General features: G+C 53.5%; 4 protein-coding genes across 7 annotated transcripts in view; 2 read left to right on the forward strand and 2 right to left on the reverse strand.

Annotated features, from left to right (window-relative positions):
- Positions 1-12,606, forward strand: part of CARHSP1 (calcium regulated heat stable protein 1) — a 37,909-nt gene extending 25,303 nt beyond the window's left edge. The window contains exon 4 of one of the 2 annotated variants that reach the window (XM_075436638.1): positions 12,331-12,606. In XM_075436638.1, coding sequence (XP_075292753.1) covers positions 12,331-12,493 — 163 coding nt within the window. In that variant the 3' untranslated portion in view covers positions 12,494-12,606. The remainder of the gene's footprint in view (positions 1-12,330) is intronic. The other variant, XM_075436637.1, reaches the window with a different exon arrangement.
- A 2,137-nt stretch (positions 12,607-14,743) lies between these two features.
- PMM2 (phosphomannomutase 2) lies at positions 14,744-21,829 on the reverse strand. 2 transcript variants are annotated; one of them, XM_075436504.1, is made up of 9 exons: positions 21,747-21,829; positions 21,385-21,496; positions 21,067-21,207; positions 20,736-20,812; positions 19,693-19,784; positions 19,028-19,127; positions 18,020-18,095; positions 16,790-16,905; positions 14,744-15,559 (listed from the first exon to the last, which is right to left on the reverse strand). In XM_075436504.1, exons 1-9 carry the CDS (start codon positions 21,798-21,800, stop codon positions 15,455-15,457), a joined length of 873 nt encoding a protein of 290 aa, XP_075292619.1. In that variant the 5' UTR covers positions 21,801-21,829; the 3' UTR covers positions 14,744-15,454. The 2 variants fall into 2 exon arrangements, with proteins under 2 accessions (XP_075292619.1, XP_075292620.1); XM_075436505.1 differs by lacking the exon at positions 21,067-21,207.
- Positions 21,830-21,893: 64 nt separating this feature from the next.
- Positions 21,894-23,244, forward strand: TMEM186 (transmembrane protein 186). The gene is made up of 2 exons (XM_075436866.1): positions 21,894-21,932; positions 22,069-23,244. The coding sequence occupies exons 1-2, from the start codon at positions 21,894-21,896 to the stop codon at positions 22,696-22,698; spliced, it is 669 nt and encodes a 222-aa protein (XP_075292981.1). The 3' UTR covers positions 22,699-23,244.
- An 806-nt stretch (positions 23,245-24,050) lies between these two features.
- The window catches only part of ABAT (4-aminobutyrate aminotransferase), a 56,374-nt gene continuing 52,879 nt past the window's right edge, over positions 24,051-27,545 (reverse strand). For both annotated transcript variants that reach the window (XM_075435923.1, XM_075435924.1), the window contains exons 15-16: positions 27,357-27,468; positions 24,051-26,118 (exon numbers count right to left, since the gene is read on the reverse strand). In XM_075435923.1, the coding sequence (XP_075292038.1) occupies positions 25,997-26,118; positions 27,357-27,468 (234 nt within the window). In that variant the 3' untranslated portion in view covers positions 24,051-25,996. The remainder of the gene's footprint in view (positions 26,119-27,356; positions 27,469-27,545) is intronic.

A 27,545-nucleotide genomic window follows, 5' to 3' on the forward strand; every position in this document is an offset into this window, starting at 1 on the left:
GTACGGCAGCTCTCTGAAGTTCGCTGTAGGGGAGGAGATTGGAGGGGACCTCCTCCGTCCCGCCCGGCCTCTGCTGCGAGGCGCCCGGGCCTGCTGGCAGCTGCTTTGCCCAGCGCGCTCCGAACAGTGCTGGGGATCCGCCGCCCCGGGCCACCTCTTCCTGGCGATAGCAGACCTGGCTCCTGAGCGTCCTGACACTGAACGGACACCTCCCTTGCTTGCAGCTCGGCACTCCGCTCCTCCCGCCATCTCCACAGCGGGTGCGTGATGCCGTTCCTCTTCAGGCCTGTCGTGTGTTCAGGGACTGTTTTGCTTGCTCTTTCAGAAGCATTTTAGCAAGGTTAGTTCGTACGAATTTTGTGGGACTGAAGGAAGTGCAACTTTCCTAGGCTCAGTTCTGCTCCTTTGAAGCCAACAGGACTTTTTTTTCTGTTGAACCAGGACTGCGCCACTGTTTTAAATGTTTCTTATCTAAGTAGTGTCTCAGAACTTGAATTCAAAAATAGCTGATGTTTCTGCTGCAACCTGTTAGTAAAAAGCACTGTTACTGAAGTACTGAGGTTTTCAGCACATTGTGTTTTTTAATTAGTCTGAGTGTATTTGAATTGTTGGAAACAGCATTTCGTGCTGGAGGGTGATGGTATCGCTGTCATAATTCTGATGCAAGGCAGCACTGGAAAGACAAATTAACGACACCTTTCATTTCACTTTATTTCGCAGTGGATTAGAAACACTGCTCTTATTAATGGGAGTTGCTTACTGCAGCAGCAATCTGTAACCACCACTGTGGCTCAGGGGACTCCAGCGACTCTGGTTTGCATGGTGTGAGTTTTGAGATACTGCTGATGTTTATCACAGTGTTCTTTTCTGCCTATTTTACTCAGTTAAACCTGGATGTGAGAGAGACATCAATCTGTTGTTCACTGTCTCAGTGCGGTACAGGCAGCTACTTGTGAAACAAGAGAGGACTGGTTCTCCCGAATCGGTTCCTCCTGAAAGCTAGGATCTCAGGAGCATGGATAAAACGGTACGCCAGTTCGGATCCCTCCGTGGTCATCGCTAGGCTGTGGTGATGGTGAAGGTTTTGAGCATGGGGAGCAGCTGCCTGTCTTGCAGATTAATGTTATTTTAAACATAAAAATTCAATTTGAGGAATTAAATGTCCTTCTTCCCTAAGCTTTGGGGAGCTGTAAGGTTATGCTTCAATTAAAATGTCTTCCGTAAAATGAGATGTCTGTTTCCCTTAGCTTTCCATTTATTTTTGTAAGATAATAAAACTTAGCGTGACGTTTCCATTTCCATAAGTGAGCATTAGCCTAAAAATAAGGTCAAATATATGTGGCATTCAACAGCTTCTTCACTTGGCATCTGCAAAATTTTCAGTGTCAGTATCTGTGCCAGAGTTTAAGGTGAATGTGGACACATGGACATATTTTGTGAGCGGAACTTGCAGCAAGACTGCGTTACTGTGAGGCTGGACGTGACAGATGTGGATGGATATCAGATGTGGGTGGAGATGTGGATGGACATCAGATGTGGGTGGAGATGTGGATGGATATCAGATGGGGGTGGAGCCAGTTCTCCTTTTGACCCGTCGTACAACCGTACAGAGCTGTTCAGCGGACTGGGGCAGCTGGAGTCCTCCGGGGATGCACCCACATCGGTGCTGAGAACCGGACTCTCCGCGGTGTCTGACCGCCCCTGCTGTTGCTTGGTGATAGGAGGAAGTTGGCTCTCACCGCCAGGAGCCGGTTTGGCTGTTAGTGAAGTGTGAGGGCTCTGGTGCCTGCAGTTCCCCGCCCGCCGCTCTGCCTGCAGATGTGGCGTGTTCCCGGGGAGCAGTGGGGCATCCCCGCAGCGCTGGCTGTTGGACTGTGTGGGGGGTGGCTGCCGGTCCAGCTGGGCTCCCCTTGGCTCACCTTCCCACACAGGGTCCCGGGGACGGAGCAGAGGCGGAGGGCTGGGCTGGGCGGTGGGTGCCTGTAGCGGCCTGTCAGAGGATGTGCTTCAGGGCACTGCGCAACAATCCTGCTCCTCTGCTTTCCCAGTGTGTTTGGGAGTGTGATGGATGCTCTCCAGGCTTTTGCCTTTGACTGGGATTTGGCCTGAAGCCTGGTACCTGCCAGGGCAAGGCAAGGAGGTGGTTCACCAGAGAGCAGCGATGAGTGGATGGCCGCACTCTTGTTCTTTTAAAGATTTTGTTTTGCAAAAGCAGCTGACTTAATGGAACAGAAAAAACATGTGCAGTGCTTGTGGGTTTTCTGTAGTTCGCTAGTGCTTGGCTCTGATTGGGAAAATGCTGCATTGCAGAGAGGCCTTCGGGCTGGGCTCCTGACCCCTGCTGAATGATGGCTTTGGACAATCAACGCTGTGCTTCCCCCAGGACGTGGACACGCAGCACCCGTGGGTCCCTGGAGAGATCCTGGGTTTGCTGTGCTTTGCTTGTGCGTTGTGTTGTGATCTCAGGAGATGATGCGATAGCGCCCGTAATTCAGGAGCGCTGAACAGAAGTGGTCCCTCGGTGGGCTCCCAGGTGGGGACGCAGTCCCATACTGCTGTCGCATCTTCGTTTCTGGCTGTGCTGGAGATGTGCTCTCAGCCGCATCTTCCTGCAGCTGCGTCCCTGCTGTTGTCCCGCTGCTGTGCTGAGGAGCTGGCTTTGAGCTTTTCATGTCCATGGAGAGATCACCTTTGCACTCTCCTTTCTTTCCTCTGGTTTTCTGCCAGATCACTATGTTTAATGCAAAGCATTAATGGCACATCTCTTCTTCTGGCTCTTCTGTGATGCTGCTCTCCTGGTGAGGTGTGACAGGATGTGTTGGAAATAAAGTGATAATTATAAACAAACTGAGAGCTGAATCTGAGCTGAGACAACAAACTTTTCCAGCTTCTCTGCCTTTTCTGTGAACTAGCAGCAAAGCAGTTTCTGCTGGCTGCAACCGACTGCTCTGGGGCTGCTGGGAAGTCAAATCTGAGCTTTCTGACTTGCTTCGAAGTACTTAAAGCACTTGATGACTTCCCTGCTTTGGGCTGCACACTTCCTTCCTGACATGCTCCCTTTCTGGTGCCTGGCTGCATCTGTTGAAGTGCCTGAAATAAGCAGATTATCTGGGGGAGAGGAGGAAAGGTAGCAGAATACCAGGTCTTACTTGAGATGGGATTTGGAAGTGAACAGAACATGGGTAGCCTTTTCCTAAGGCTTCCCCCACACACCTCCAGTTGGCTCAGAAAACTCGTATGTTGCACGGGCACATGCAGGAGAGCCAGCTTGCTGTGGTCATGATTGTGGCAAAACCTTCCCAGAACCTCCATCTAGATGATGTAAACTAGAATAGGTCAAAGCCAAGACTTACGCTCTGCCTGCAAGCCAGGCAGTGGCCATTGGAGAGGTCCTTGGCCACCCGAGGGGGGATGTTGGTTGTGGTCAGTGAGCACAGAACGTAACTGCCCTGGGCTTTGGTTTCTGGGTGCAAGCAGTAGGTGGTATTGTGACAGGATCTGAGCTGGATGCTTGCAGGAGCCTCTGAGGCCGTGGAGGCATCCTGTAGCAGGGCAATCCCGTAGCAGAGACTTGGGATATTAACGCTGGGGTTCATAGGATCATAACGGTTGGAAAAGACCTCCAAGATAATGAAGTCCAGCCGTGTTTGGGCCTCTCTCACACTCATCTGTCCCAGTTATGAGTGTGGCTGGTGGGTGAGAGGCAGCCCTGCTCCTGCTTTGCCTCCCAGCCAGCTTGATAGGGTCACCACTGGCTTTGCTGCTGGAGCTGCCGGCTGACCCCGGGCCTGCATGGGAGGGCATTGCGTCCCTGCAGACCCCCGGGATTAGTAACTCGCAACAGCTCATTGCTCTCTCACATCCTGCTGTTTAACAAAATTCCTGGGAGGTGTGTTGGGCTGTTAAACGAGCTTGAAGCAGCCCACAAGGTGGTACAGCCCGCTGATCCGAGGGAAGTGGCTGCGTGCTGCGATCCGTGGCAGGCTTGTTGACCGGCAAGGCTCTCAATTCACTGAAAAGCCTTGTTCCAGAATGTTACCATGTGACTTAGTCTTTGTCCCAGGAGGTTTAACTGGAGCCCTGGAATATGCATGGTAGCTGTGAGAAGGAAGAACTAGAACATTCCTTATTTAGGTAATCTCCTAATAACCTCCCAGTTCCCTAAAAATAGTGCAGGATAAAATGCTCCACTGTACCAGACTGGCGCTGAGCTGGGAAATGGGAGTTGCTGGATAATCTAAAACTCACTTGCTTGTCTCTCACTCTGACACTAACCTCAGGAAAGCATTTCCTATTTTTAGCTTCATTAGTTGAAGTGTGTTAAAGTCCCTGGATGCATAGATATCCATTATTTTGAATAGAACATGTATACCAGTCTCTTAAATAGTGGTGAAATTCTCTACCTTCCTCTAGATTGTAATTTAATACATAGTTAGGGTAAAAGTAAAAAATACAGAACTAGAAACACTTAATCAATATATAACATCAAAAAAGTCAGTGTTTGACATCCTCTACTGAGTTATCCAGGTAACTTACATTGTATGTAGAGTGGCTGTTGTGGGCTGAAACTTTTCCAAGATCTCTGTTTACTTTCTCTGACCTTTTCCCGTTCATTTTACCTCCCGGTGCTTAGGCAGTTGCTTCCTGAGGAGGAGCTTCCCGCAGCTTTGTGCAGGGCTCTCCCTCCCGTGCCAGACCATTCCATCACCTTTCAAGCCCCGTTGTGTTTGTCGTTCTTGACACCACCAGAAGCACTGCACAGCCTGGGTGGTGTTTGCTCCTGCTTCCAAGCAGCGTGCAGTGATGGCAGTGCCAGAGCAAGTCTGCGCTGATCCCAGAAGCAGCATTTGGTGAGCAAACACTGTGCTGGGAACGCTGTTCACACACGGGTTTACTCAGGCTGCAGACGAAGACCTTTGTCCTTGCGCTTTTCCTGTGCACTGGGGGCAGCGAGGTAATAATCTCGTGTTCGGTAGGCAGCAAGAGTAACTGGCAGTCGGAAAGCTGCAGGAAAAAGAAGACTATCCGCTCTGTGGGAGACAAGTTGAAAGGCCGAAAGCAGAAAGTGAAATTTGAGCTGTTTGTGTGGCCACAACCTTTTTAGACAGCTATGCAAGGGACAGGCCAGATCCTGATGAGGCAAGGTCACCTCAACAAGCAAGGGAATGAAGTAAGACAGACGAGGGGATGAGAAGTAGCCGTGTTGGGGTTGAGTAAGGTTTTATCACAAGCTTTAGTCTCTTGTAGTGTCTGTTTGGAGAAGGAAAGGAACCAAGAAAGGATCTGATGCTGTCAGCATCGTGCTTGGTCCTGCGAGGTGCTTTCTAGTGGAGAAGAGTACACATTTGTGGGTGATTCTTAGGGCTGTGCAGATTTCGGGGCTAACGTGATCTGTTTAGTAGAAGAAACAGGACCAATTAACCTCATGATTCAAGCGTAAGAGAAATTTGGGTCAGCAAGTGTTTTGTTTTGGTTTTTTTTCCTGTGCAGACCAGGACTGTAGACAGTACCCCAGCTAGTCATCGAACGAGTGCTGAGGGACGCAGTGGCTCTCGGTGACCGCTGAGAGTGTGTCCTCCGGCCTGGGCCAGTCCCGCTGCTTCTCCTCTCCCTGGCTGCAGCCCGTCGTACGTTCAGCATACCGTTCCTGCCTGTGCGCTGATTCACGTGTTCTTCATTTCTTGGAAAAGCAGGGCCACTTTGGTTACCACTACGCCTACGACCCCTTGCTTACCAGAACCCATCCTGGTACATATTCATCTTTCAGCTGTAAACCAAACTCACCCCAGCAAAAGCCCCATCTGTTTTAGCACTCAAGCTGTACTTCTTCCTCATTTGAATTTGAAGATTGAAGGGATATCTAATTTACCTCTCTCTCTTAGGAGCTTAAAACGCTGCCTTTGTACATTGGCATGTCTTTGGTGCTTCAGGAGACAGCCTGAATCAGCTCTCCTTCTACGTTAACCATACCTACTGACATCTTTTGCAGATTTCAAGTGTTTATTTTGCTAACTGCATCTCATCCTGTTTTACAGGAGCCTTTAAAGAACGTGTAAGGTTCCTGTCCGTTAAAAAAACCTTTCAGCCAAACACGAACTCCCTTCCTGGGCAGGGCATCCGTTTCACTCTGCCTGCAAAGCGGTGACTGAGCTCACCGCTCGCTGTGCATGTTCACCCTCTGTGCAGGAACCAAAGGCACTGCCTGCGGCTGTGGAGTGGGCGGCTGTAGCGTCAAGAGGAGACGCTGCTTTAGTTCCAGCCCCAAGTAACTGCTGTGCACGTGCTCCCTGGAGTGCTGCCTGCAGCCGTGCCCGGTGCCCGAGGCCACACCAAGAAACATGTTTCATTACAGCTTGTGCCGGTGGCTCAGCTGCACTCGAGTCAGCGTAGCCTTTCTGCTTCGGCTGGTAGTGTCTGCGTTCGTGACAGCTGAGCTGGGACGTGTTTCTGCTCATGGTGTCTTGCTAGTCCCATGTTCCTTTGTACGGGTAAAATGTCTTGTATTGCCTTCCACTGAAGGATGCTGCCTTGCTCAGGTGGGACCGACACCCTACTGGGTTGTGTTGTGAGGTACTGCTGGTGGCAGTATGGTTTTAACTCCATAGCAACCATTTTTTTGGCAACAAGGTCATTCAAGAGAACCAATTGGGAAAGGTGTTGTCATTGTTTTTTACATGGCATTCCTGTTTTCACTCGTATTTTGACCCTCTCTCGTGTCTCTTCTTGGGGCTTCATGTCCACTTGCAGGCTCCGAGACAGTGCAAGTAGCATCTTCTTATCCCTGCTTGAAATCCTCTGTTCCAAAGCCAGGGTAAGCCACAGAAAATTGGGTGGCAAATTCCTTTGCCAGTAAAAAAGGTAAACTAATCTCTGCTCTTGGAAGGACAGTAAGTATTGGGTGTGCAACCCCTTCACGCCTGGAGAAATCTTAAACCTGTTAGAAATGAGGGAGGTGGGGTGTAAACGAAGGCAGTAACTGAAGAGGACAGCCACAGCAAGAGTCTCCGTGTGGGAGCCTGGACGTAGCGTGACACAGGTTGGCCTGGAGACTCTGGGAGTGATTAAAGGTCAGTGGGATCAGCCTGTGTGGGGAGGGACGGGCGTTCGGGTCCGATGGAGGAGGCTGTGTCTGGACTTTTCTGCAAATATCTTCTCTGCCTTCAAGTGACTGCTCTTTTCCTGGGCACCACTCTGAAGTGTTCAGCTCGGGACGTGCCCTCTCGGATCTGAGTTCCCACAGTCACAGGCAGCTCTGGAGTCGAGGTTTAGCCCAGGGAGGTGAATCTGAAGGACATGTGTTTCCAGCCGCAGGCCTTGGGAACGCCGTCCACTCCTCACAGGCAGGCTTTAGATCCATGTGCAGGTACAGGAGCATTTTCAATATCACATTGATGCGATTAGTTAGCAAACAATGATTTTTCTTCTGAATTTCCTATGGGAGAAGTTATAATTTGCGGGTCAGGTTTAGCCTCCCCTGTGCTTGCCCCGTCTCGTCCCTGAGTGCGGGCTGCCTGCCCAGCCGCAGCCCGACGCTGCACTGGCTCCCCGAGCAGCGGTGGGGATGCACGGGTCCGAGGGGAGCCGCCGCTGAGGCAGCCCGTGAGGGGGAAGGGTGGGGAGAGGCAGTGCGGGAGGTGGAGGTGGAGCAGTCGTGCAGTACTGGGGGAGAGGCAGAATCTGATGCGAAGTGACGACTGGTAGTGAGTGACAGTGTGTTTGCCTCCAGTTGGTCACAGAATCACAGAATGGTAGAGGGTTGGAAGGGACCTCTGTGGGTCATCTAGTCCAACCCTCCTGCTGAAGCAGGGTCACCCAGAGCAGGCTGCACAGGACCTTGTCCAGGCGGGTCTTGAATATCTCCAGAGAAGGAGACTCCACAACCTCCCTGGGCAGCCTGTTCCAGTGCTCCGTCACCCTCAGAGGGAAGAAGTTCTTCCTCATGTTCAGACGGAACTTCCTGTGCTTCAGTTTGTGCCCATTGCCCCTTGTCCTGTCACTGGGCACCACTGAAAAGAGCTTGGCCCCATCCTCCTGACACCCACCCTGCAGATATTTATAACCATTTATTAGGTCCCCTCTCAGCCTTCTCTTCTTCAGGCTGAACAAGCCCAGCTCCCTCAGCCTCTCCTTGTAGGGGAGATGCTCCAGTCCCCTCACCATCCTTGTAGCCCTCCGCTGGACTCTCTCCAGTAGCTCTTCATCTTTCTTGAACTGGGGAGCCCAGAACTGGACACAGTACTCCAGATGAGGCCTCACCAGGGCAGTGTAGAAGGGAAAGAGAACCTCCCTCATCCTGCTGGCCACACTCTTCTTGATGCACCCCAGGATGCCATTGGCCTTCTTGGCAGCCAGGGCACACTGCTGGCTTGTGGTTAACCTGTCGTCCACCAGGACACCCAGGTCCCTCTCTGCAGAGCTGCTCTCCAGCAGGTCCACCCCAAGCCTGTACTGATGCATGGGGTTGTTCCTCCCCAGGTGCAGGACCCTGCATTTGCCTTTGTTGAACCTCATCAGGTTCCTCTCTGCCCAACAGAGGCAGCCTGTCCAGGTCACACTGAATGGCAGCACAGCCTTCCGGTGTGTCTACCACTGCTCCCAGTTTGGCGTCATCAGCAAACTTGCTGAGGGTACACTCTAACTCTTCATCTAGGTCATTGATGAAGAAGTTAAACAAGACTGGGCCCAGTACTGACCCCTGAGGGACACCACTAGTTACCAGCCTCCAACTAGACTCAGCGCCACTGATGACAACCCTCGGAGTTCTGCCATTCAGCCAGTTCTCAATCCACCTGACTGGCCACTCATCCAGCCCACACCTCCTGAGCTTCCGTATGAGGATGTTACGGGAGACAGTCTGAAAACCCGTGCTGAAGTCGAGGTAGACAACATCCACGGCTCTCCCTTCGTCTACCCAGCCAGTCATGTCATCGTAGAAAGCTATTAGATTGGTCAGGCATGATTTCCCCTTGGTGAATCCATGCTGACTACTCCTGATAACCTTCTTTTCTTCCACTTGCTTGATGATGGCCTCTAGGATAAGATGCTCCATCACCTTTCCTGGGATAAAGGTGAGGCTGACCGGCCTGTAGTTCCCTGGGTCCTCCTTCTTGCCCTTTTTAAAGATTGGAGTGACACTGGCCTTTCTCCAGTCCTCGGGCACCTCTCCTGTCCTCCAGGACCTCTCAAAGATGATGGAGAGTGGCTCAGCAATGGCATCCGCCAGCTCCCTCAGCACTCGTGGGTGCATTCCATCGGGGCCCATGGATTTGTGGACGTCCAGATCGCTTAAGCGATCCCTTGCACAGTCCTCCTCGGCCAAGGGAAAGTTGTCCTCTCTGTAGGCTTCTTCTCTTACCTCCGGGGCCTGGGATTCCTGAGGGCCACTCTTAGCACTGAAGACTGAAGCAAAGGCGGCATTCAGTAGCTCTGCCTTCTCTGCATCCTCCGTCACCAGGACACCCGCCTCATTCAGCAGCGGCCCCACATTGTCCCTAGCCTTCCTTTTGCTGCTGATGTAGTTGAAGAAGCCCTTCTTGTTGTTTTTGACATCCCTTGCCAGCTTCAATTCCAGGTGGGCCTTGGCCTTCCTCGTCGCATCCCTGCATGCTCTGACCACGTTTCTGTACTCTTCCCAAGTGGCCTGCCCCTCTTTCCACATTTCATGGACCTTTCTCTTCCACCTGATCTCCGCTAGAAGCTCCGTGTTTAACCATGCAGGTCTCCTGCCTCCTTTGCTCGATTTCTTTCTCAGGGGGATGCATTGCTCCTGAGCATGGAAGAAGTGTTGTTTAAAGAGTGACCAGCACTCATGGACCTCCCTGCCTTCGAGAGCCCTGGCCCACGGTATTCCTCCCAGTAGCTCCTTGAAGAGGGCAAAGTCAGCCCTCCTGAGGTCCAGGGTTTTGATCCTGCTTATCGCCCTGCTTCCTCCACGCAGGATCCTGAACTCGACCATTTCATGGTCACTGCAGCTGAGTCTACCTCCGACCTTCACATCCTCCACCAGTCCCTCCTTGTTTGTTAATACAAGGTCCAGAAGTGCGCCTTTCCTTGTTGGTTCCTCCACCACTTGCATCAGAAATTTATCATCGATGGTCTGTAGGAACCTCCTGGATTGCGCCTGCCTAGCTGTATGGTCTTCCCAGCTGATGTCAGGGTGGTTGAAGTCCCCCATGAGAACCAGGGCCTGTGACTGTGAGGCTGCTTGCAGCTGCCTGTAGAAGGCCTCATCAACCTCCTCCTCCTGGTCAGGTGGCCTGTAGTACACACCCACTGTAATGTCACCTGTATGAGCCTGTCCCTTAATTCTAACCCACAAGCTTTCAACTCGTTCCTCATTTGCCCCCAGGCCAAGCTCAATGCATTCCAGTTGCTCCCTCACATACAGAGCAACTCCACCACCTCTCCTTGTTGGCCTGTCTTTCCTAAAGAGTCTGTAGCCATCCATGACAGCATGCCAGTCATGCGAGTTGTCCCACCACGTTTCTGTGATGGCGACCAGGTCATAGCCGTCCTGCTGTATAATGGCTTCCAGCTCCTCCTGTTTATTGCCCATGCTACGTGTGTTGGTATAGACACACTTGAGCTGGGCTGTCAATCTCACCCCTGACCCTGGCACGCCAAGCCTGGGCTTATCCCTAGTGAGCTGGGCAATATCCCCTTCCCCCTTCGAACCTAGTTTAAAGCCCTCTCAATGAGCCCCGCCAGCTCATGGCCAAGAATTCTTTTTCCCCTTTGAGATAGCTGAGCTCCACTTGTTGCCAGCAGGCCCGGTGCTGTGTACACCTCCCCATGATCAAAGAAGCCAAAATTTGACAGAAGGCACCAGTCCCTGAGCCACCTGTTAACCAGGTGAGTTTTCCTGCCCCTTTCAGTGCTGTTCCCTGCCACTGATGGGATGGAGGAAAACACCACCTGCGCCCCTGATCCCTCAACCAGTCGCCCCAGTGCCCTGAAGTCCCTTGTGATGGCCTTGGGACTTCTTTCTGCTATCTCGTCCCTGCCAACCTGCATTACCAGAAAGACGGTCCTGCCTGTCTTTCCTGCAGTAGAAAAGCCGTAACAAGAAGGGGTCACAAGATGAGAGTGGATGCGAAAATCTTACGTCCCTGCAATAGCAGAAACGTTTATGGGGTAAAACTTCGGGGTGGTGCAAGTGTGCTCCCGGTGTGCTGAAGGCGGATAAACCCAGTGGTGCTTATCTGCTCACAAATACAGATGCTGCTGAGAAACACTGAAAAAACCCTCAAACGACGAGAAATCTAGAGCCTGGGTTATCAGGGAAGGGAACCTGAGCGTGGGGTCGTGTAAGTCTGTTTGAAGAAGGATGAGGTAGCGTCCTTTCTGCTGTCAGAATCACAGCGGTGCAGCCTGGACAATCTCTGCCTGTCTTCACTGGCACCTGCTGGGATTTTCGTTAAAAAGCTCTGATCTTGCGCGCAGCGGTGGAAGCGAGGAGGGCTGCTACCCGTTGCAGTTCCCTGTTTCATGGGTATGTAGTTCTGGACAGAAGGCGACAGCCCTTTTGCCATTCCCCACTGTTTCCAGGCAAGGGCTCGCATGCGGTAATGAGTGCCGGTGTGAGCCCTCCTGCATCCCGCGTCCTCACGCTGGTAGAGCCGGGCAGGAGCGAACGGCTCTTGGATCCTCCCGGGTGCTGGGTGCGGGGAGAGTGTCTGTGGTGTGGCATGTCGGGGTCACAGGACTCTCCTTTCTAGCAGCAAGTAATTTTGAAGTATTCCGCACTGTGCCTTACTTGGGCTCTTTATTTTTTTTCATACCTCAGATAAACTGTGTTATGGTGGAGTAACCGAAAGGTAAAATCAATGACTGGCACGGTACAATCCTTCTTTAAAAAACAGGGACAAAGCCCAAACTTCAAAAGCATGGCGGGGGGAAGATCAACTTCCTATAGTTGAAGAAAACCAGAAAGTGCCAAGCAGTGTCAGCCCTGCCCTCTAGTGCTGCCGGCGAGTGGGATGGTGTTGGTGTTGTTGCATGGTTCACAGCGATGCTGCCCGGGACCAGGCTCGCCTGCTTGTTTTAAGGCATATTAGTGGGGGGGGTGGGGGGGGGCGAGGGGGGTTGTGGTTTTTTTCTTGTTCCTTTGTGTTAGGGGGTGGTGGTGTTTATAGTGTTTTCATAGGATTTTGCTGCAAGGCAACCAAAAATCAACCTCAAGCTTTGGTGGATGATGGGCTCTCTTAAAAAACAACCACCATGAAGTATCTCGAGCACCTATGATAATTGTTATGCTAAAAATTAAAATAAGCTGCAAAAGAGTAAGAGTGTTTATGTGATTTACCCTTAACTGAAGCTTTCCCTCCGCAGTATTGAAGGCGAGTATGTGCCAGTGGCCGGCGATGAGGTGACCTACAAGATGTGCACCATCCCTCCAAAGAATGAGAAGCTGCAGGCGGTGGAGGTGGTGATCACCCACCTGGCTCCCGGGACTAAGCACGAGACCTGGTCGGGGCACGTCGTCAGCTCCTGAGGCTCCGCTGCCGGCGAGGCCGCTGCCGGGGACGGGGCCTGGAGAGGGTCTGCGGCTTGGGCGGGGGGGGCGCTGCGTGGTCAATAAAGCAGAAGCAGGCCAAAACTACCGTTTTACAGCAGGTCGGGGGGGGGGGGGGGGGGGGGGAAGGGAATTCAAATGCTAATCAAAAAAATCTAGTGTATCGTGTTTACAACAAACATATTTTAAAGAGACCCGGTTTGTGTGCTTGGTGGCGCTGGGGAGCGGTTTGGTTTTTGTTTTATCTCGTGAGCTGATTCCAGGGAATGCCCAGGGGAAGCGGGGAGAGGTTGGGAGGAGAGCGCTGCTAGCAGCGGAGGCACAGCGCCAGGGCCCCGTGCGTTCCCCTGAGCCGAGATGCCGGAGCCTCGGAGCACACCTGTCCCCGCAGCCGAGGCGTTCGGCGCTGCTGTGTGTTCCTCTGCCGCAGAGCGGCTGCTGCGGGCTGGCAGTCCCCGGTGGGGGCTACGCTCCGATGGCCCCGTGCCTGTCGGAGGTTACGCTCCCGATGGCCACGGCTCCGTGCCTTCAGGCGCATGGTGTGTGAGCGGTGCAGCTGCGTGCGTGGGGAGCGTTGTGGCGGTAGAGCCTGGGTTGTCCGTGAATTTACTTAGGTGCCTTGATGGTTGATTAACAGCAGATTTTATAGGCCAGTGTTAAAAAACCAAACCAAACTTAAAAAAATTTTGCTTCAAGGTAGGTGGTAGAGTGGATACCTCATAGCCTCTGACCGTGTCTGAATTCAGAGAAAGCCAAAGATTCCCTCCTTGACGGCACGTGGCTGGGTATCTGCCGCGGCATTTCGCTGGGTGGGCAGACTACCTGCCCTGCAGAAAAGCATGTTACATGCAGTCGGGTGATGGAACACTGCGCAAGTGACCTGAGAGGCGCAGCTGTCTCGGTGAGGGGGAATTCTGCTGCTGCTTCCCTGGCAAACCTGCTCGGTGGGACGTGGCACAGCCACCCTTGCCCTGACTCTTCGCTGCCCGTGAGGTTTCCTGTAGTTGCGGTGCAGCTGAATTGGTTTGGTTCCTGCATGCCTTCCACATCGTGTTTTCAGATGAGGCGTTTTCCTCTGTCATGTTCCTCACAGTGGATTTTTATTGTCTTTGCAAATAAAAGGCATAACAAAGATGGCGCGCTGCTCTCCTGTCGGTGGTGTGGAACAGTCACGCTGCAGCTGCCAGTTTGCAGTTCCAGCACCAGGAACTGGCTGTCGGGAAGCATCATGAAGCTCTTCCACAGCAGCTGGGCTGCTCGGAGGCCTGCCCCGGGGAGCGCGCAGACACAGGGCGGCGAGTGCCTGCTGGGCTGGCTAGGGTCCCCTCAGCCCTGCCCGCCACGCACGGAGATGAGCAGCCTGCAGCGCAGCGCTGCAGGCTTCTGTTCATTTTTTATTAACCGTAAGACTTAGTAGTGGTGGATTTAAGACTGCCCGGCTTCTTGGAGTATCATCACGGCTTCCTTTACAATAAATGTGACCATTGTAACGCTTTAACGTACCTCTTCAGCCTGCTCTCGTTGCAGCAGGCCTTGAAGATGTTCGGTGTTAAAGGCAGAGGGGAGTGCCGGTGCCTGCACACGCACCCCTGCATGATGGTGTTTCAGCTGCTTGAAGAGCACTGTAATATCAGCTGACTGGCATTACCAGAACAATTAGTAACTTAGCGAGTTTTCTAGCTCCTTAATAGGTCAGTGTAGAGTGTGTATTACTACCCCTGTAAATACATGTAGAGTCATTGTATAATACTAAATGTTAGCTGTTATTTGTGCTAACAGGCAGTAGGGTGGCAGGGAGAGCGCAGCCTGCCCGTCTCGGGGGGACGGAGGCCGAGCGTTTCGAAGGGGCAGCCAGCATCCAAACCACCAAGCGAGGCTTTCGCCGGGCTCTGGGTTCCGGCTGCCCTGCCTGGATGAAGCACACTAGAGGGGCCAGGGACAGGGCACTGGGGGTTGCTCTGTTCTGTTCTCCATTTCTCCCCCCCAGAGACAGACCCTCTGCTGCTGAGCTGTCGGCAGGAGGGCAAACGGCAAGCCCTGGCCGCGGGCAGTGACGAGCAAGCCAGCCTGTGAGCTGCGACCCGGCGCGGGTGCGGGCACGGGGAGCTGCTCCTCCGCCCGCCCTGCTGGGCCGCGTGCTGCGGCTGGCTGCGCACCTTCTGCATCAGCCTCGTGGAGTCGGAAGGGTGCAAGGCAGTCTCTCTTCGTAGACAGGCAACGTACAACAGGTCTGCTTTACAGATTTTTATTTGCTAAAATGACAAATTGCAATAGTGATTCTTCATGATAAAATGAGATTTTGTTCTCCTTTACTGGATTAGCTGTTAGTACACAAGATTACTTTCCTAATGCCAGATGAGAAAAGTAGACTTAATGGTTACACTGATTGTCATGCTTCGACTTCAATTTAACAGAAAGGTTTTTCTCAGTACTAAAATCTCATCTACCCTTCATGTCTTATCAGGAAAATCAGAAATGTAATTTTGCTTTAATTAATTTTTATATATATATATTTTTAAAGATTTAAAAAGTCTGCAAAAAGTGTAGGTCCCAGGAACCAGAGTCATGGTGCCAGTGCACCACGCGCCGAGGAGGCAACATCAGCACTGACTGGTCCAGCCTGTCCGGTGGTGGCTGACCAGGTGCACCGCTGACCATGCACAGGAACGCGCGTCAGGTCAGGGACTTCTGGCTCAGTTCTACCCAGAAACAAAGAAAACCTGTCTCTCTTCCACTTTTAAACGAGAAAATCCCAACTGCCTTCTAATTCATGTCTTTACAGCACAAAGGAGTGGTTAAAAAAAAATCTAAACTGTTCATCTTTTAAATAGCCGCTTCCCGTCTGTACTGACTGACCAATTACAAAAACAAATACGGAATGAAGATGTTTTGAGTTATTAAGCCGTCTTAACCGTTCTGTTGATGTGAATTCTAAGTCTTTTACTTAAAAAATAGCTCCTCGCAGATTCTTCTGGTATCTTGTGGGGATGTGACGCTGTGGCCTTGCGTTCTGGAGTCCGTAAAGATTTCGTAGTCGTTCCCTCCCTGCAAACAGAAGGGGAGAACAGCAGAAGAGGATTTAATATCATTTAGCTTAATGTACAGTCGCGGTCTCAGGGTGGAAAGGGGACACGGGAAGGAAATTCTGAAGAGAAGGGAAATGAGACAGTCCTGTCTGGGAGGTCTTCCAGAAAGCTGAAAACCTGCAAACAACCCACCCTTGGAGATTTTGCAGACAGTGTTCATAGCACACGCGTGCTGGAGCTCCTGCTGACCACCAGGCACGTGTGTGGGAGCGCTTGCTGACTGCATGCTAGAATTGGCAACGGAGGAGGAGAACTCGCAGGTTAAGTTCAGCCGCGGTGTCAGTTCGGTACAGCAGCCCCGTACTGACTTTTAAAAACGGTTTCCGTGTTACTGTGGAGGAGCGAGGCCTGTGACAGAACACTGCACCAGCACTCGGGGTTTGTAACTTCATCCAGCTGGGCTTTCCGTCCTTTCAATGAAATCACTGTTAGCCAGAGGGACAGGTGACTATGTGTCAAGGGGGGACAAAAACCCCTTTCATTTAAAGCTTGTCATTTTCTTACAAAACTTGGCCTTTTTAAGTTTATAAAACCATGGAGAGAGTCCTTTGTAACTTATAATTATGAAACTGTAAGTTCTTATAAAACTAAGCCTCTCCTTGTACAACTTAGGCTGACGCTGTCCCTTGGCCGCGTTCAGCCAGCCTGAATTTCACCCAAGTCCTTGTGCTTGCCGTTGCCCTCGCTAGCTCTAGTCAGGCCTCTGCTCCGTATTTCCAAACACCGCTGTTTAGCTCTCTCCAGTGACTAGGGCCGGGGGTTGTGTATCACTGCAGTTCCTTAACGCGGAGACAGACAGAGTGGTTAGCAAAGGAACAGCATTACCTTCACTGGAAAACAAACAGGCTTAATAATCAGCAGCCAACAAGAAGCATCTGTCTGCAATAACCAGACAGGACAATGAGCATCACATAGCCAGGTCACCTAGGTTTTTAACACAATTAAAGTTCAACATAAAAACATATTCCAGTATTACGTCTGTCAAGAACACTGTGTTTGCTTCAGCAAACATAAGAAAAATCTACGCTCACGGCTACCTCCCAGCGTGACACTGAGCAGGGCTGCACAGCCAGTTCAACACGGACCCGCATTCACGTTTATATTCTGACTTCAATTCTTGTCGGGTCTAAGGCGAGCCTGTGGTTTAAAGCAGGAGCTCTGAAATGCACACCCAGAACAGTATACTCACTGGCATAGTCTTATCTCCGAAGAAATAAATAGTCTTGTATCCATCGTTGGCAACGATTCCTAAGCAGTACCTCTTATCCCAGCCGTCCGGGAACACATCGAAGCTTATCTGGCCTCCTAGGATAGACAGGGACCAAGCAAACTTCGTTTTATTACAAGGGCGCATTTCCAAGGGGAGAATCGGTGAGGAGAAACTAAACCGGGTCCGGTTTTTGGCAGAGGGAGCTGCACAGACGTCACAGAAACGTTACGAGACCCTGGAGTTCAGCCGTGCCAGTACAGAAAGTGTTCTGCAGGGCAGCAGAATTACAGTGGTGAAGCACAGATTATTATTTACCCGTTAAGCAAATACAAAAGTCTTAGCATGTTCCCAAACACCGACCGCTCTACAGCAAACTCAGCCTTTTTTTAAAAATTGCATTCAATCTTTTTGCTTTTAGAAAGCAGCTAGATGAATGAGTACAGCCACTGGTGTGCCGACAGCCACAAAGTCTTACGCAAAAGGCTCTCTCAAGCTTTCAGAACAGAAAGAGGAGGAAATCGGCCTTTTTAACACAACAAACAGCTCTTCCCGCTCCAAACCCCTGACTGTACCAGTACAGAAAAGCACGATTCCCGGCTGAAGCGGATGGCAACACGGCGTTTACAGCACGCTTTAGGAGAGCTACAGCGCAGTTCGTTTCTGCCTTAGGGTTCCAGTGCCACAGCACTGATGGCAACTGCACTTGTTCCTAACTCTGAAAAATAATAAAAGGCGAGAATGTGGTAACATAGTGGGGGAGAGGGGGAAAACCGGAAAAAAAGGCATGGAAAGTGAATTCCCCCTTAGTACCGCTTTATCTCTCAACCTGGGCTTGCTTTCTGGCTGTTCTTTGCCCTCCCTCCTCCCCCAGAAGGTGGCGAGGCAGCGCTTCCGCTCCAAAGGGGTCTGCAGCAGCAGCTCTGACCCAGCGGCAGCCTGCGCCGTGTGTCAGCGTGAGCACAGTCGGTCCCGCCACGGACACCAAACGACAACGAACTGCTGACAAGCACGGCAGGTCTCTGTTCATGGGCTTCAGCTAACATCCACCAGAGGAAAGCCTCAGAGGGAAGAGGCTTGGCAACGCCTGCAGCCGCCCCCAGAGAGCCGTCACCCAGATGAGACAGGAATGTGTCATACCCATCCGAGGGTACGATTCAAGTGAAATTGAAATGAATGTTTTGAATGAAGTTCTTTTAAATGTCACAATACCTATAGAAAATGTGAGGCCTTTTCCTGCAAATTCTCTTCGTAAATCAGCTACAAATTTCTCTCTTATGCCTTCTTTCTGTTTAAAAAAACAAACCAAACCAAACATCAGTTACGTGCTGTGTCAATTCACCAATAAAAAGATAACCCCCAACCCCACCCCAAATCCAAATGTCTGGGTACCAGGACTAGAGGGATATAGGTACATTTCATTAGCACTGACAGCATGCTGAGAATGTTTCCACTTTAATCTGTTACCAACCTGTAAAAAAAAGGAGAGCAAAACCTCACGTGCCTGCTGCGATACCTGCTTTTCTATCCGAGAGCTCAACACCTTACGGAGGCGTGCTTCAACGCCCGGTAAAACGCAGTTTCACAGACGGGGAGACCAATGCAGGGGAGGAGCCTCCGACACCGCATGCTCCAGCCCAGGGTATTTTCAGAGCGCCCTGGATGTCTTTTGGCACGCGTTCACCGAGCCGCAGCAAAGACTGCTTTTGAGGAATGGGATTTCGGTTTCTGTATGGGGTCAGAAGCAGCCGTGGGGGGTAGCGGGGAACAGGACTCTGCTTCATTTCAGCTCCGCACACTGAGCTGTGCACGAAGGAAGCGGTGTGACTGCAGCTTTTAAATTCTGCCGCAAAAGCCTCTAAAGAGGTGACGAGAAAAGCAGTAGTTTTACTGGTTTGAACGGCTGTAAGCTGGTATTCTGAGGAGCACTCCGAGGAAGTGTGGTTTCACCCGCAGCGGGGTTTTCCAGGAACCCCGTGTGCAGAGGCGGCACGTTGGGGATGCTGGACACGGGGCTCAAAGAAACACGAGCAAACCCACCGCTTCTGCAGGTAACCACCGCTACCGCTGCCTGAAGGAAGGAGTTAAACCACACAGGAAGGGTTAAAATGAAAAAGATCGCACAAAGGAGAAAAGCTTTTTAAAAGATCATAACCTGGCCATAACTCCACAACTGCATCTTCCAGGAGAGTTGGGTATTTTTCAGGAGTTGGAACTCACTTTATCAAGTTCACAGAACTCAACTCGCTCTTCCTGGCTGCAGCTTCTGCCAATGGGGGAGACGTTTAACATCCCGTTTCGGAACTCAATGAAAGTGCCCCTGAAAAAGAATCGATTAATGAGACAGAAAGCAGATGAAAAACTGCTCAAAATGCTGAGTATCACAATGAACCGTCGCTTAATTCTGAAGCCAGCGGGAATCGGGTGTCTCCTTCGGCCTCACACTGTATGCGATAAACACCAACACGCAGAAACCGACACCTCTGGCGTCAGAGAGCCTTTGGGACTTAGAGTCCGGCAACTGCCACATGATCCTTGCTGACTAACAGCGTGGTTGGGTTTTAGAAGTGTGACTGGAGCATCCTGTCAGCCCCATTCTCAGACCCTGACCGGCCTGGCTGTCGGCTTTGGGGTGAAGTGGCAAAATTGAGCACGATCCGGGCAGCGTTTCTGGCTATCTTCAATAAAAATGCTCAATCAGCATTTCAGATCCTATGCTCCCGCTGGGACCTTGTCTGCGTACGCAGAGACTGAGCTCCATTGCACGGGTACGGTGTTCCCAAACCACAAAGTATTCATTTTTTGCTGAGCAACCTGCTTTACCTCTTGAGGCTCACCACTAACTGGCGGCGTACGGTGACAGCGAGATGCGCGTACGCACGTACCTTTTCTTCGGCAGTTTAATCTTCGCAATGTAACTCAGGCAGTAGTTGATGAGATCTTGAAGGATGTCCTCACCCAGGTGACCCTGAATGTTCTAACAAAATAAATACCGCTCAGCCAAGGGTCCAGCAGCTCCGAGTCTAAAAACAAGTCACAGGGGTAACGCAGGCACTGGATCATGGGGCACGGTTAGTACCGCAGAGAAACGTGCCTTCAACAAGCAGCTCACAGCTGATGCACGCGTGGTACAAACCAAAGGCTCTCATTTTTCTTTTTGGTTGTCTTTTTTAAAACCGTAATACCAAGGCCTCATTTAATATGCTCCCTGCTGTACCTGCTTTAGCAGGGAACAGCACGGGCCAAAGGCAGCAGCCCTAAACAGAACGCTGCGGTTAACGTCTGCTGTAGCCAGGCGTGAAGAAACGGAGATGCTCACTGCGGTAAACTGGAGACTGCTGCTCCAGTCTGCAATTTCAGCCAGGATCTCCTCTAGATGTTCAGTCTCCATCACTTATGCTGAGCCGACGACAGTGATTCGGGTATCGAGAATCGGTTGTGTGTTTGTAGTAATTTGGTGTATTTTCCTTCTAGCTTACACAACGTATCAGAACGCGTGCTCTGAGAAATTGATGCTAAAAAGCAGCTACAGGAGATCTACAAGAAATTTTCTGAACGCCAAGGCCCACCAGAGATCAGCTACAAAACACCACGTCCCGTGGGACCTCCAGGAGCCGAGGGCCTGGCCACACTTCCCACGGATAAGCCGAGGGAAGGCTCTTGCAGGGTTTTCTCCGCTCTTACTCCATCAGGCACTCCAGACCCCAACAGCTTTTGGTTTTGAGAGCAGCCCAAAGAGTAAAGCTTGAGGTGAAGATAATGATGACGTGAATCAGAGCACCCCATGAATGATCTGTTACAGAAGTAACGCCTAAAAACAGCAGCGGTTTTGGCCTTAATTAGAGGGGTGGTTATAGAGGACTGCATGGTAGCAACCAAGTAAAATCTTGTTCAAAAAATTTCCCATTCCTGGAAATGTCACACTTACCTGCTTGCTTAAGAATTTCCCATCTTTGTATGCTACCAGGCCGTTTTCTGGGAAGACGTAGTCAAATTTTTCAACCACTGCAACCAAACAAAAAGGTGGCCGCTTACCATTTCCCTTGTATTTCGAATGCAGAACGAACCTGCCCACTAACCGGGCTAAAGATCGTTAGGTCACACAGCGTGAAGGACTCGGCAGCGCAACGCCGAGCGCAAGGCCACGGCCGCTCCCTCTCCTCTCCGAGACGAACGCACCCTCGCGTCCCGGGGTCCCCTCCCAGCGGGGTCCCCTCCCTTGCGCCCCTGGCCAAGGGCTCTCCCCCTCCTGCAGGTACCTCTCGCTGCAAGGGAGGGACCGAGCGCCTCGAACATGGCAGGAACCGGTGCGCAGCCCGGCTGGAGAGCGGAGCAGAGCGGAGCGGGCGCTGCCGACCCATGGCACAGCTCCGAGAGGTGCCAGAACGGAGTTGTTAAGGCTGGGAGAATAAAAAGACCCCCGAGGCCACCAGGTCAACCCGGCCCGCCCGCGCCCGCCACCCCACGTCCGCAGGTGCCAGGTCCGCGCGGCTGCAGTCCCAGCGCCCGGCCCGGGGCGTCCCCCCGCGGAGAGCGGCCCCTGGACGGGAGGAGGAGGAGGCCGGGGGGGCCCTCACCGTCGTCGCCGAGCTGTTCCTTGATCTTCTCGAAGTCCGAGCCGCCCACGACCCCCACCTTCACCTTCTGCCGCAGCCGCTGCAGGAACGCCGCCATCTCCGCCGTGATCCTCTGCGGGCCGGGGGGAGAGAGCAGCCCGGTCAGCGCCCGGCACCCGCACCGGCACCGGCGGGGAGGGGGGGGCGGGCAGCGGGGGCTCGCTGTGCCCGCAGGGGCTGAGCCCGCCCAGCGCCGCGCCCGCCGCTCCCGCAGGGCCAGCGGTGCTTGCGCAGAGCCGCGGCCCGCGCGCTGCCGGGGTGCCGGGCCCGCCCGGTGCCGGGGGTGCCGGGCCCGCCCGGTGCGGGGCCGCACCAGGACTTGCCTGCCTCGGGGCCGTCAGAGTCCCGTCCACGTCGAAGAGGCAGAGCGCGGCCATGGCGCCCTGCGCGGGGGACGCCGGGAGAGTGCGGCACCGCCCCGTCCCGCCCTGCCGCGCGGCGGCCGTCGGGCGCAGGCGCGGTGCGGGGCGATGGCGGCGGCGAGGAGCGGCGCGGCCGTGGCGGCCATGGTGAGCGGCGGGGCTGTCCCGGCCTCCCCCCCCGCCCCGGGCCGTTCCAGGCTGGCGGTCGCCGCCCTCGGGCGCCTCGGGGAGGGGCGGTGAGGTGCCGCGGCCCGGGCGCTGACCCGCGGGCGCTCCCTTGCAGGCCTGGCTCCGCGCGCTGCCGCCCGGCGGGACCCGCCTGCGGAGCGAGCTCCGGACCGAGCGGCGGGAGGACGGACCCGGTGCGGGGGAGCTGTGGCCGGCGGCGGAGCGGCGGGGCGGCGGCTGCCTCGGCGGGCAGGGGGAGGCGGCGGAGGCGGAGGCGTTCCGGCTGGTGTACCGCTTCCCGGGGATCCGGTACTGCCGGCTGCTCTCCCGGCTGAAGCTGCTGCAGACGGGCGCGGCGCTGGCCGTGCTGCCGCCCGTCTGCTACCTGCACCTGCGCGGCCAGGCCCCGCCGGGCCTGCTGGCCTACACGGGCGGCGTCGCGCTGCTGGCCGGCGCCATGCTGTACGGCATGAGCTACTACTTCCGGCGGGTGATCGGGCTGATCTACCTGAGCCGGGATGGCCGCAACGTCAGGGTGTCCCACCTCACCTTCTGGGGCCGGCGGAACGACCTCTGCTGCCCCGTGGAGGCGGTGATGCCTCTGGCCGAGGTCGGAGACAGGAAGGGGGAGCCGCTGCTCCAGTTCAAGCGCTACGACAGCGCGGACGTGTTGTATTTCACGGTCAGGTTCGGGCAGATCGTGGACAGGGAGGGGTTTACGCAGATATTTGGAGAACTGGAGTGACACGGCCGCCGATTCCCAGTGGTTTTCCTTGTCGCCCGTGGAGTCGCACCCGTTCCCCGAGCGGCCGTGCTTCCGTCGTGTCCCTGCGCAAAGCCTGCTGGTGAGGCGAGCAGCGGCCCTTCTGCGGGGCGCGGGCGCCAGCCGCGCCGGGTCTGAACGGGCGCGGGCGGCCGAGCCGCGGGCTCTGACCCCGCCGTCCCGCCCGCCCCGCAGCCCGCCTGCGAGTGGGAACAGCGCGGGACAGGGGCGCGTGTCGCGGGACCGACTGCGCTGCTGCACGGGGGCCGTGGAGACTGGGACAGCGTTTCAGGAGCCTCCCGGGGAAACCACTTGGCTGTCGGGGTAAGGGAAGACCGTCCCTGACTGGTGCCGAGCTGCAGGGCCAGCCTGCCAGCCTGTGCTCGGCTCGGACCCCAGCGGCCATCAGAGATCACGGAAGGACTTGTCCGTCTTTGCCTCCGCGTGTGTTTGTGTTGTATGCCAGTTAATCCACGCGGGAACACTCGAGTTGCAGAAACTTCAGTAAAAGTTACCAAAAGTATCTTAGACCTTGTGAATTAAGCAGTCTTCTGTATAGATCACCGCGTAGCCTGGGAAACCAGTCGTCCGTGTCCCCTGACACGTTTACTGATGTGGGCCTGTTTTAGCATCACAAGCGCGGCTGCCAAACACCCTCCCCAATCCCCCAGCGCGGGCTCCCCTAAGACGGAAGGAAAAAAGGTAAGGGGGCACCCAGAAGCCGTGCTGCACTGAAGGGCACGTCTGCTGCGCTCCGCTGAGCCTGCTGGGTCGCTGACCTCCCTGAAGGACAGCGCTCCTTCTGCGGCGTTGGCGCGAGTCCTCCTCTGCCAAACGCAGGAACGAGGAGCAGGGTTTGAACGCGGGAGGGAATCGGACCTGATGGCTGGGAAGATGTCAGACGTGTTCCGAGCTGTCGGAAGCGAGCTAACTCCGTCCACCTTGCTGTTAGTTCGTGTGAAACGACAGCAAAGGGCCTGACTCTCGCCGGGGGAGGCACCGGGAGCGATCGTTTCCCTGCTGCCTCCTCGCGCGCAGTGAAACCTCTGTCTCTTGGTGGAGCGGCAGATGCAGGTAAGGAAAACTGCCCCTTGAGTGCCCGTCTGCTGTTTACTCTGCTGAACTTTTCCTAATGGGGGCTCCATTATTTTAAATTTTGCCTGGTGCTGTGTGGTATGGCAAAACATTCCTTGGCGTAAACACGACGGCGGCACAGTATGGGGCTGCGCACACAGTGTGGTTTCGGCAGGCGTCGCCTCGTAGCAATGTCTTTAATACGCACCAGGGATTCAGTGTAGGCATGTACTAGGTGTAAAATAACCCCCCCAGAGAAGTAGAATTATAAATATTTTATTTAAGAATACCAATTCCACATGAGATGTCATTTTTTATGGATCTGTGTACAGTTACTGGTTACACTATGAAGTGTAGGTACGGATTTGTTTAAACATTTATTTGGCACTGTCCACAGTATGCTGTAAACAATATTAACATTACACGCCTCGGCTGCAGTGCTTCCTACGTATTCTCTAACATGATTTCATCAACATGTTGTACACAATTATACAGTTACTGAGTGTCAGTAAAAATTATAAAAACACCTGGAGTATTCATAACAAAAGTGACGATGCGGTAAGACTTCAGATGACCGGACCTTTGCTTCTGCAAGAGTTCACAACTCGCTCGTGACGGTTACAGAACTGCTGCCCCGATCTGTGGAACAGTCACTCCCCCAGGCCGTCGGTCAGAGGCAGCCCTCGCTTTGCCCTCCTGCTGCCTGCCAGCACAGCGCGGCTCGGCCCAGCGCCCGTTCACCAGCCCGTCCCCCAGATTTCTGCAGCCTCTGCTCAAACACCCACTGGGGTTCTGACCAGCTGCTGCCAGAATTCTGGTCCCTGCTGAGAGGCTTACAGCAGTCCCGGTGTTTTTAAGCTAGCAGGAGTGAGCGTACGCGAGTTTCCCAACACCAGCACTCAAAAAACAATGGGAAAACTGTGATTAATGCTTCTGAGAGCGGGTAAGAAACCTGTCGCAGCTTGGTAGCTGTATTAAATGGGTAAATCTCTTAACTGCTCTGTCTCATTATGTACTTAAAAACTGTGGTCAGATCCTAACGGGGCAACTGTGAAGTCTACCATGGTCCCTGTTTTTCGGTGCACAACGTAAAGTTAAACCTAGCAAGCGAAATCCAGATGCCTGCTAGCCAAGAAAATGACAAAAAAGCACCAGGCCTAGTTCAGGTCAGCCTCCAGCGACTGGCACAGCGGACCTAGCACAGAGACATCCAGAACCGTTCTCTGAGGAGAAACAATCAACTGCTGGCACTTGTCAATCCTGTGGCCTTCCAGCAGATCTCTTCCTGAAGTACTGGTGGCTTAGAATGAGCTATGAGAACAACGGACTTACTCTGCGTTACGAATGTACGACTAGGGCTGGGCCTTCGCTGCCGTGGCTCTGCTCTCAGGTAATGGCTACGGTCAAGCAATTCTGCTGCGGTTGTACAAAATACCTCAGGTATTCGTGCAGAACTTGTAATAGATAAATCAATGGCTATTGTGTGTCACGGGCAAAGGGTAAAATAAATCATTCTAGATTGCTGACAGAGGTGGCAATCCCGTGCTTCACGGGGTGGTCTAAGCTTTGTCAAATTGCGTACTTCAGGGTATGGTTTCCTCTGCGCAGTCTGACTGTAAGAGAAGTCAAAAGCTTTAAAACCCGGGGCGAGGAAAAAAGTACAAGTACTTCGGTCGGGGCTGCAGCCCTGCACGCGCGGCCGAGACGGGGCTGCTGGCAGGGGCACGCGGCCAGAGGTCCCTCTGCCAAACACCGTCGCTGGCAGGGGTGGAAAGCAGAGCTCTCCCCGCAACACCGCTTTTCTTCCAGCTGCATTAAGAGACCCGCACCTTCGGCACTGCCGGCATCACGCTGCGCGTGCTGCTGCCTCTGGGCGCCAGAGTGAGTCTGCCGTGATTACCTGGGACAGGGGACTGTGCCGGCCCATGGGCGGACGGTCAAGGGGCCGGGAGTGTGGAGAGGACTCTGGATGTATGGCCTGAGCCAGCGGACGGAGGGCCACAGCTCCTGTGAGCGCGCAGCGGGGGCCAGCCACAGCACCAATGCTCTGCCAGGGCTCACGTGGAGCAGCTTGCCTCGGGCCGCAAGGGTACGGACAGAACACAAACCTTAGTTTATGACTTTACACTTATCTCGTAAGTAGAGGAGACATGAATTAATGCAAACTAATTTCATAATCGGCTGTTCAGTGCGAGGGAACTGCTTTTTACTTGAAGTTTGCCAAGATGTCACTGAAAATGTTCAGGAAGAGGTGCGCGTGATGATCCTTGAAGATCAGTGTTGGACGGAAGCGGATCGATCTGTCGCCGCAGCCTCCCAGCACAACACCTACACCAAGAGCAGAACAGGCCCTCCAGTCACCCCATCTTTGCCAAACAGAAAGCGCGGCTCCCCGAAGAGGCACCCCTCACTGGGGGGGCCAGCGGACACTCCCCAGATGGCTGCTGACTGCACGACGGTACAGCACAGGCCCTCACGCTTCACAGCAGCTGGGAAGGACAGCAGGAGCCTGCAGCTGCTCTGTGGAACACCTGGAATGTCGGGACCAGTCCCAGCATCAGCGGTCCATCAGAGATCGGGACGGCAGAGCTGTAGCACTCTGCAGGTTGACTACCTTGATGCCAGAACATGGCACGCTAGGTTTCTTTGCAATTTTGTTTTTAAATGACTGCAGTTTTTATTACAACAAGTTAAAATACCTCAGTGCTGGCAAACGTCTTCCTGCAGTACTTTAAATGCATGGTATGTTTTTTACCCCCAAACCAGTGAATTCTCTGAAGTGTCTGTGGGCAACGAAAACCCGTAGGATTGAGCGGTGCTTGCCTTGCCTCTAAGCACAGCCTTGGTTTACCGTGAGGCAGACCACTTGCCTTATCTCCCTGCTGGCTTAGTTCACAAGAACAAAACCCACCAGTCTCTTCTGCACTCTAAGCTGTTGGTTTCACAATAGCTTAGATGCCTCACGCCCGCTTCTTTGCAGAGAGACGGGTGACAGCAGAAGCTGACAGCAGCACATCCAGGGCCCCCGCGCAGTGAAGTTCAACAGAGCGCGCGGTGCCCCTCCTGACGCCTGCGCCTGTCTGCTGCTGGGCAAGGGCTCTGCAGGCAAGGAGGGACAGACGCAGCTGCAGACCTGCGCCCCTTTTAGGCAACTCGTCATATTCCATTGTTAGGTATGCCATGAAATTCATAGTTTTTCTCCCTGTGCTTGCCCGGGTGACAGCTGCATTGACTTTCTTCTCATTTTCCTGATCTGGTTCTAGAGGTGAGCCCTGCCTAGGTGCACCTGAGGTCGCGGCAGAGGAACATGAAAGTGATGTCACACAACCTCATGCCCTACAGAGATCTCTTCCAGTAAGGTCAGACCTACAGAGAAAGGTAAACGTGCACACCATGCAACAGACTGCTCCGACGTCTCTGAAAATACAAGCATTTCCAGAAAAGTCTAAATACAGCTCTGTTCATAACCTCACTTCTGCCCTCCGACAGGAAAAAAGGAGAATCTAAAGCATTACACATGCTACCGTTTGTCACATGAAGCTAAGCCACGCCCGCAACACGCTTACCTTTGTTTCTGGCTATGGTGATCAGCTTGTTCCTAGTTGCATCATTCGGAGTGTCGAACGAACAGAACGTTCCTCTCCCCCTCGCTCTGCTGATGAGGTGGGGGTAGCGAGCCTGCGCGGAGAGGTGAGGAAGCGGCATGGCGGCTGCTGCAGCGGCGGGGAGCACCCTGCCACACGGAGACCCTGCAG

Source organism: Opisthocomus hoazin, chromosome 15, assembly GCF_030867145.1.
Source record: "Opisthocomus hoazin isolate bOpiHoa1 chromosome 15, bOpiHoa1.hap1, whole genome shotgun sequence".
Classification (NCBI taxonomy): domain Eukaryota; kingdom Metazoa; phylum Chordata; class Aves; order Opisthocomiformes; family Opisthocomidae; genus Opisthocomus; species Opisthocomus hoazin.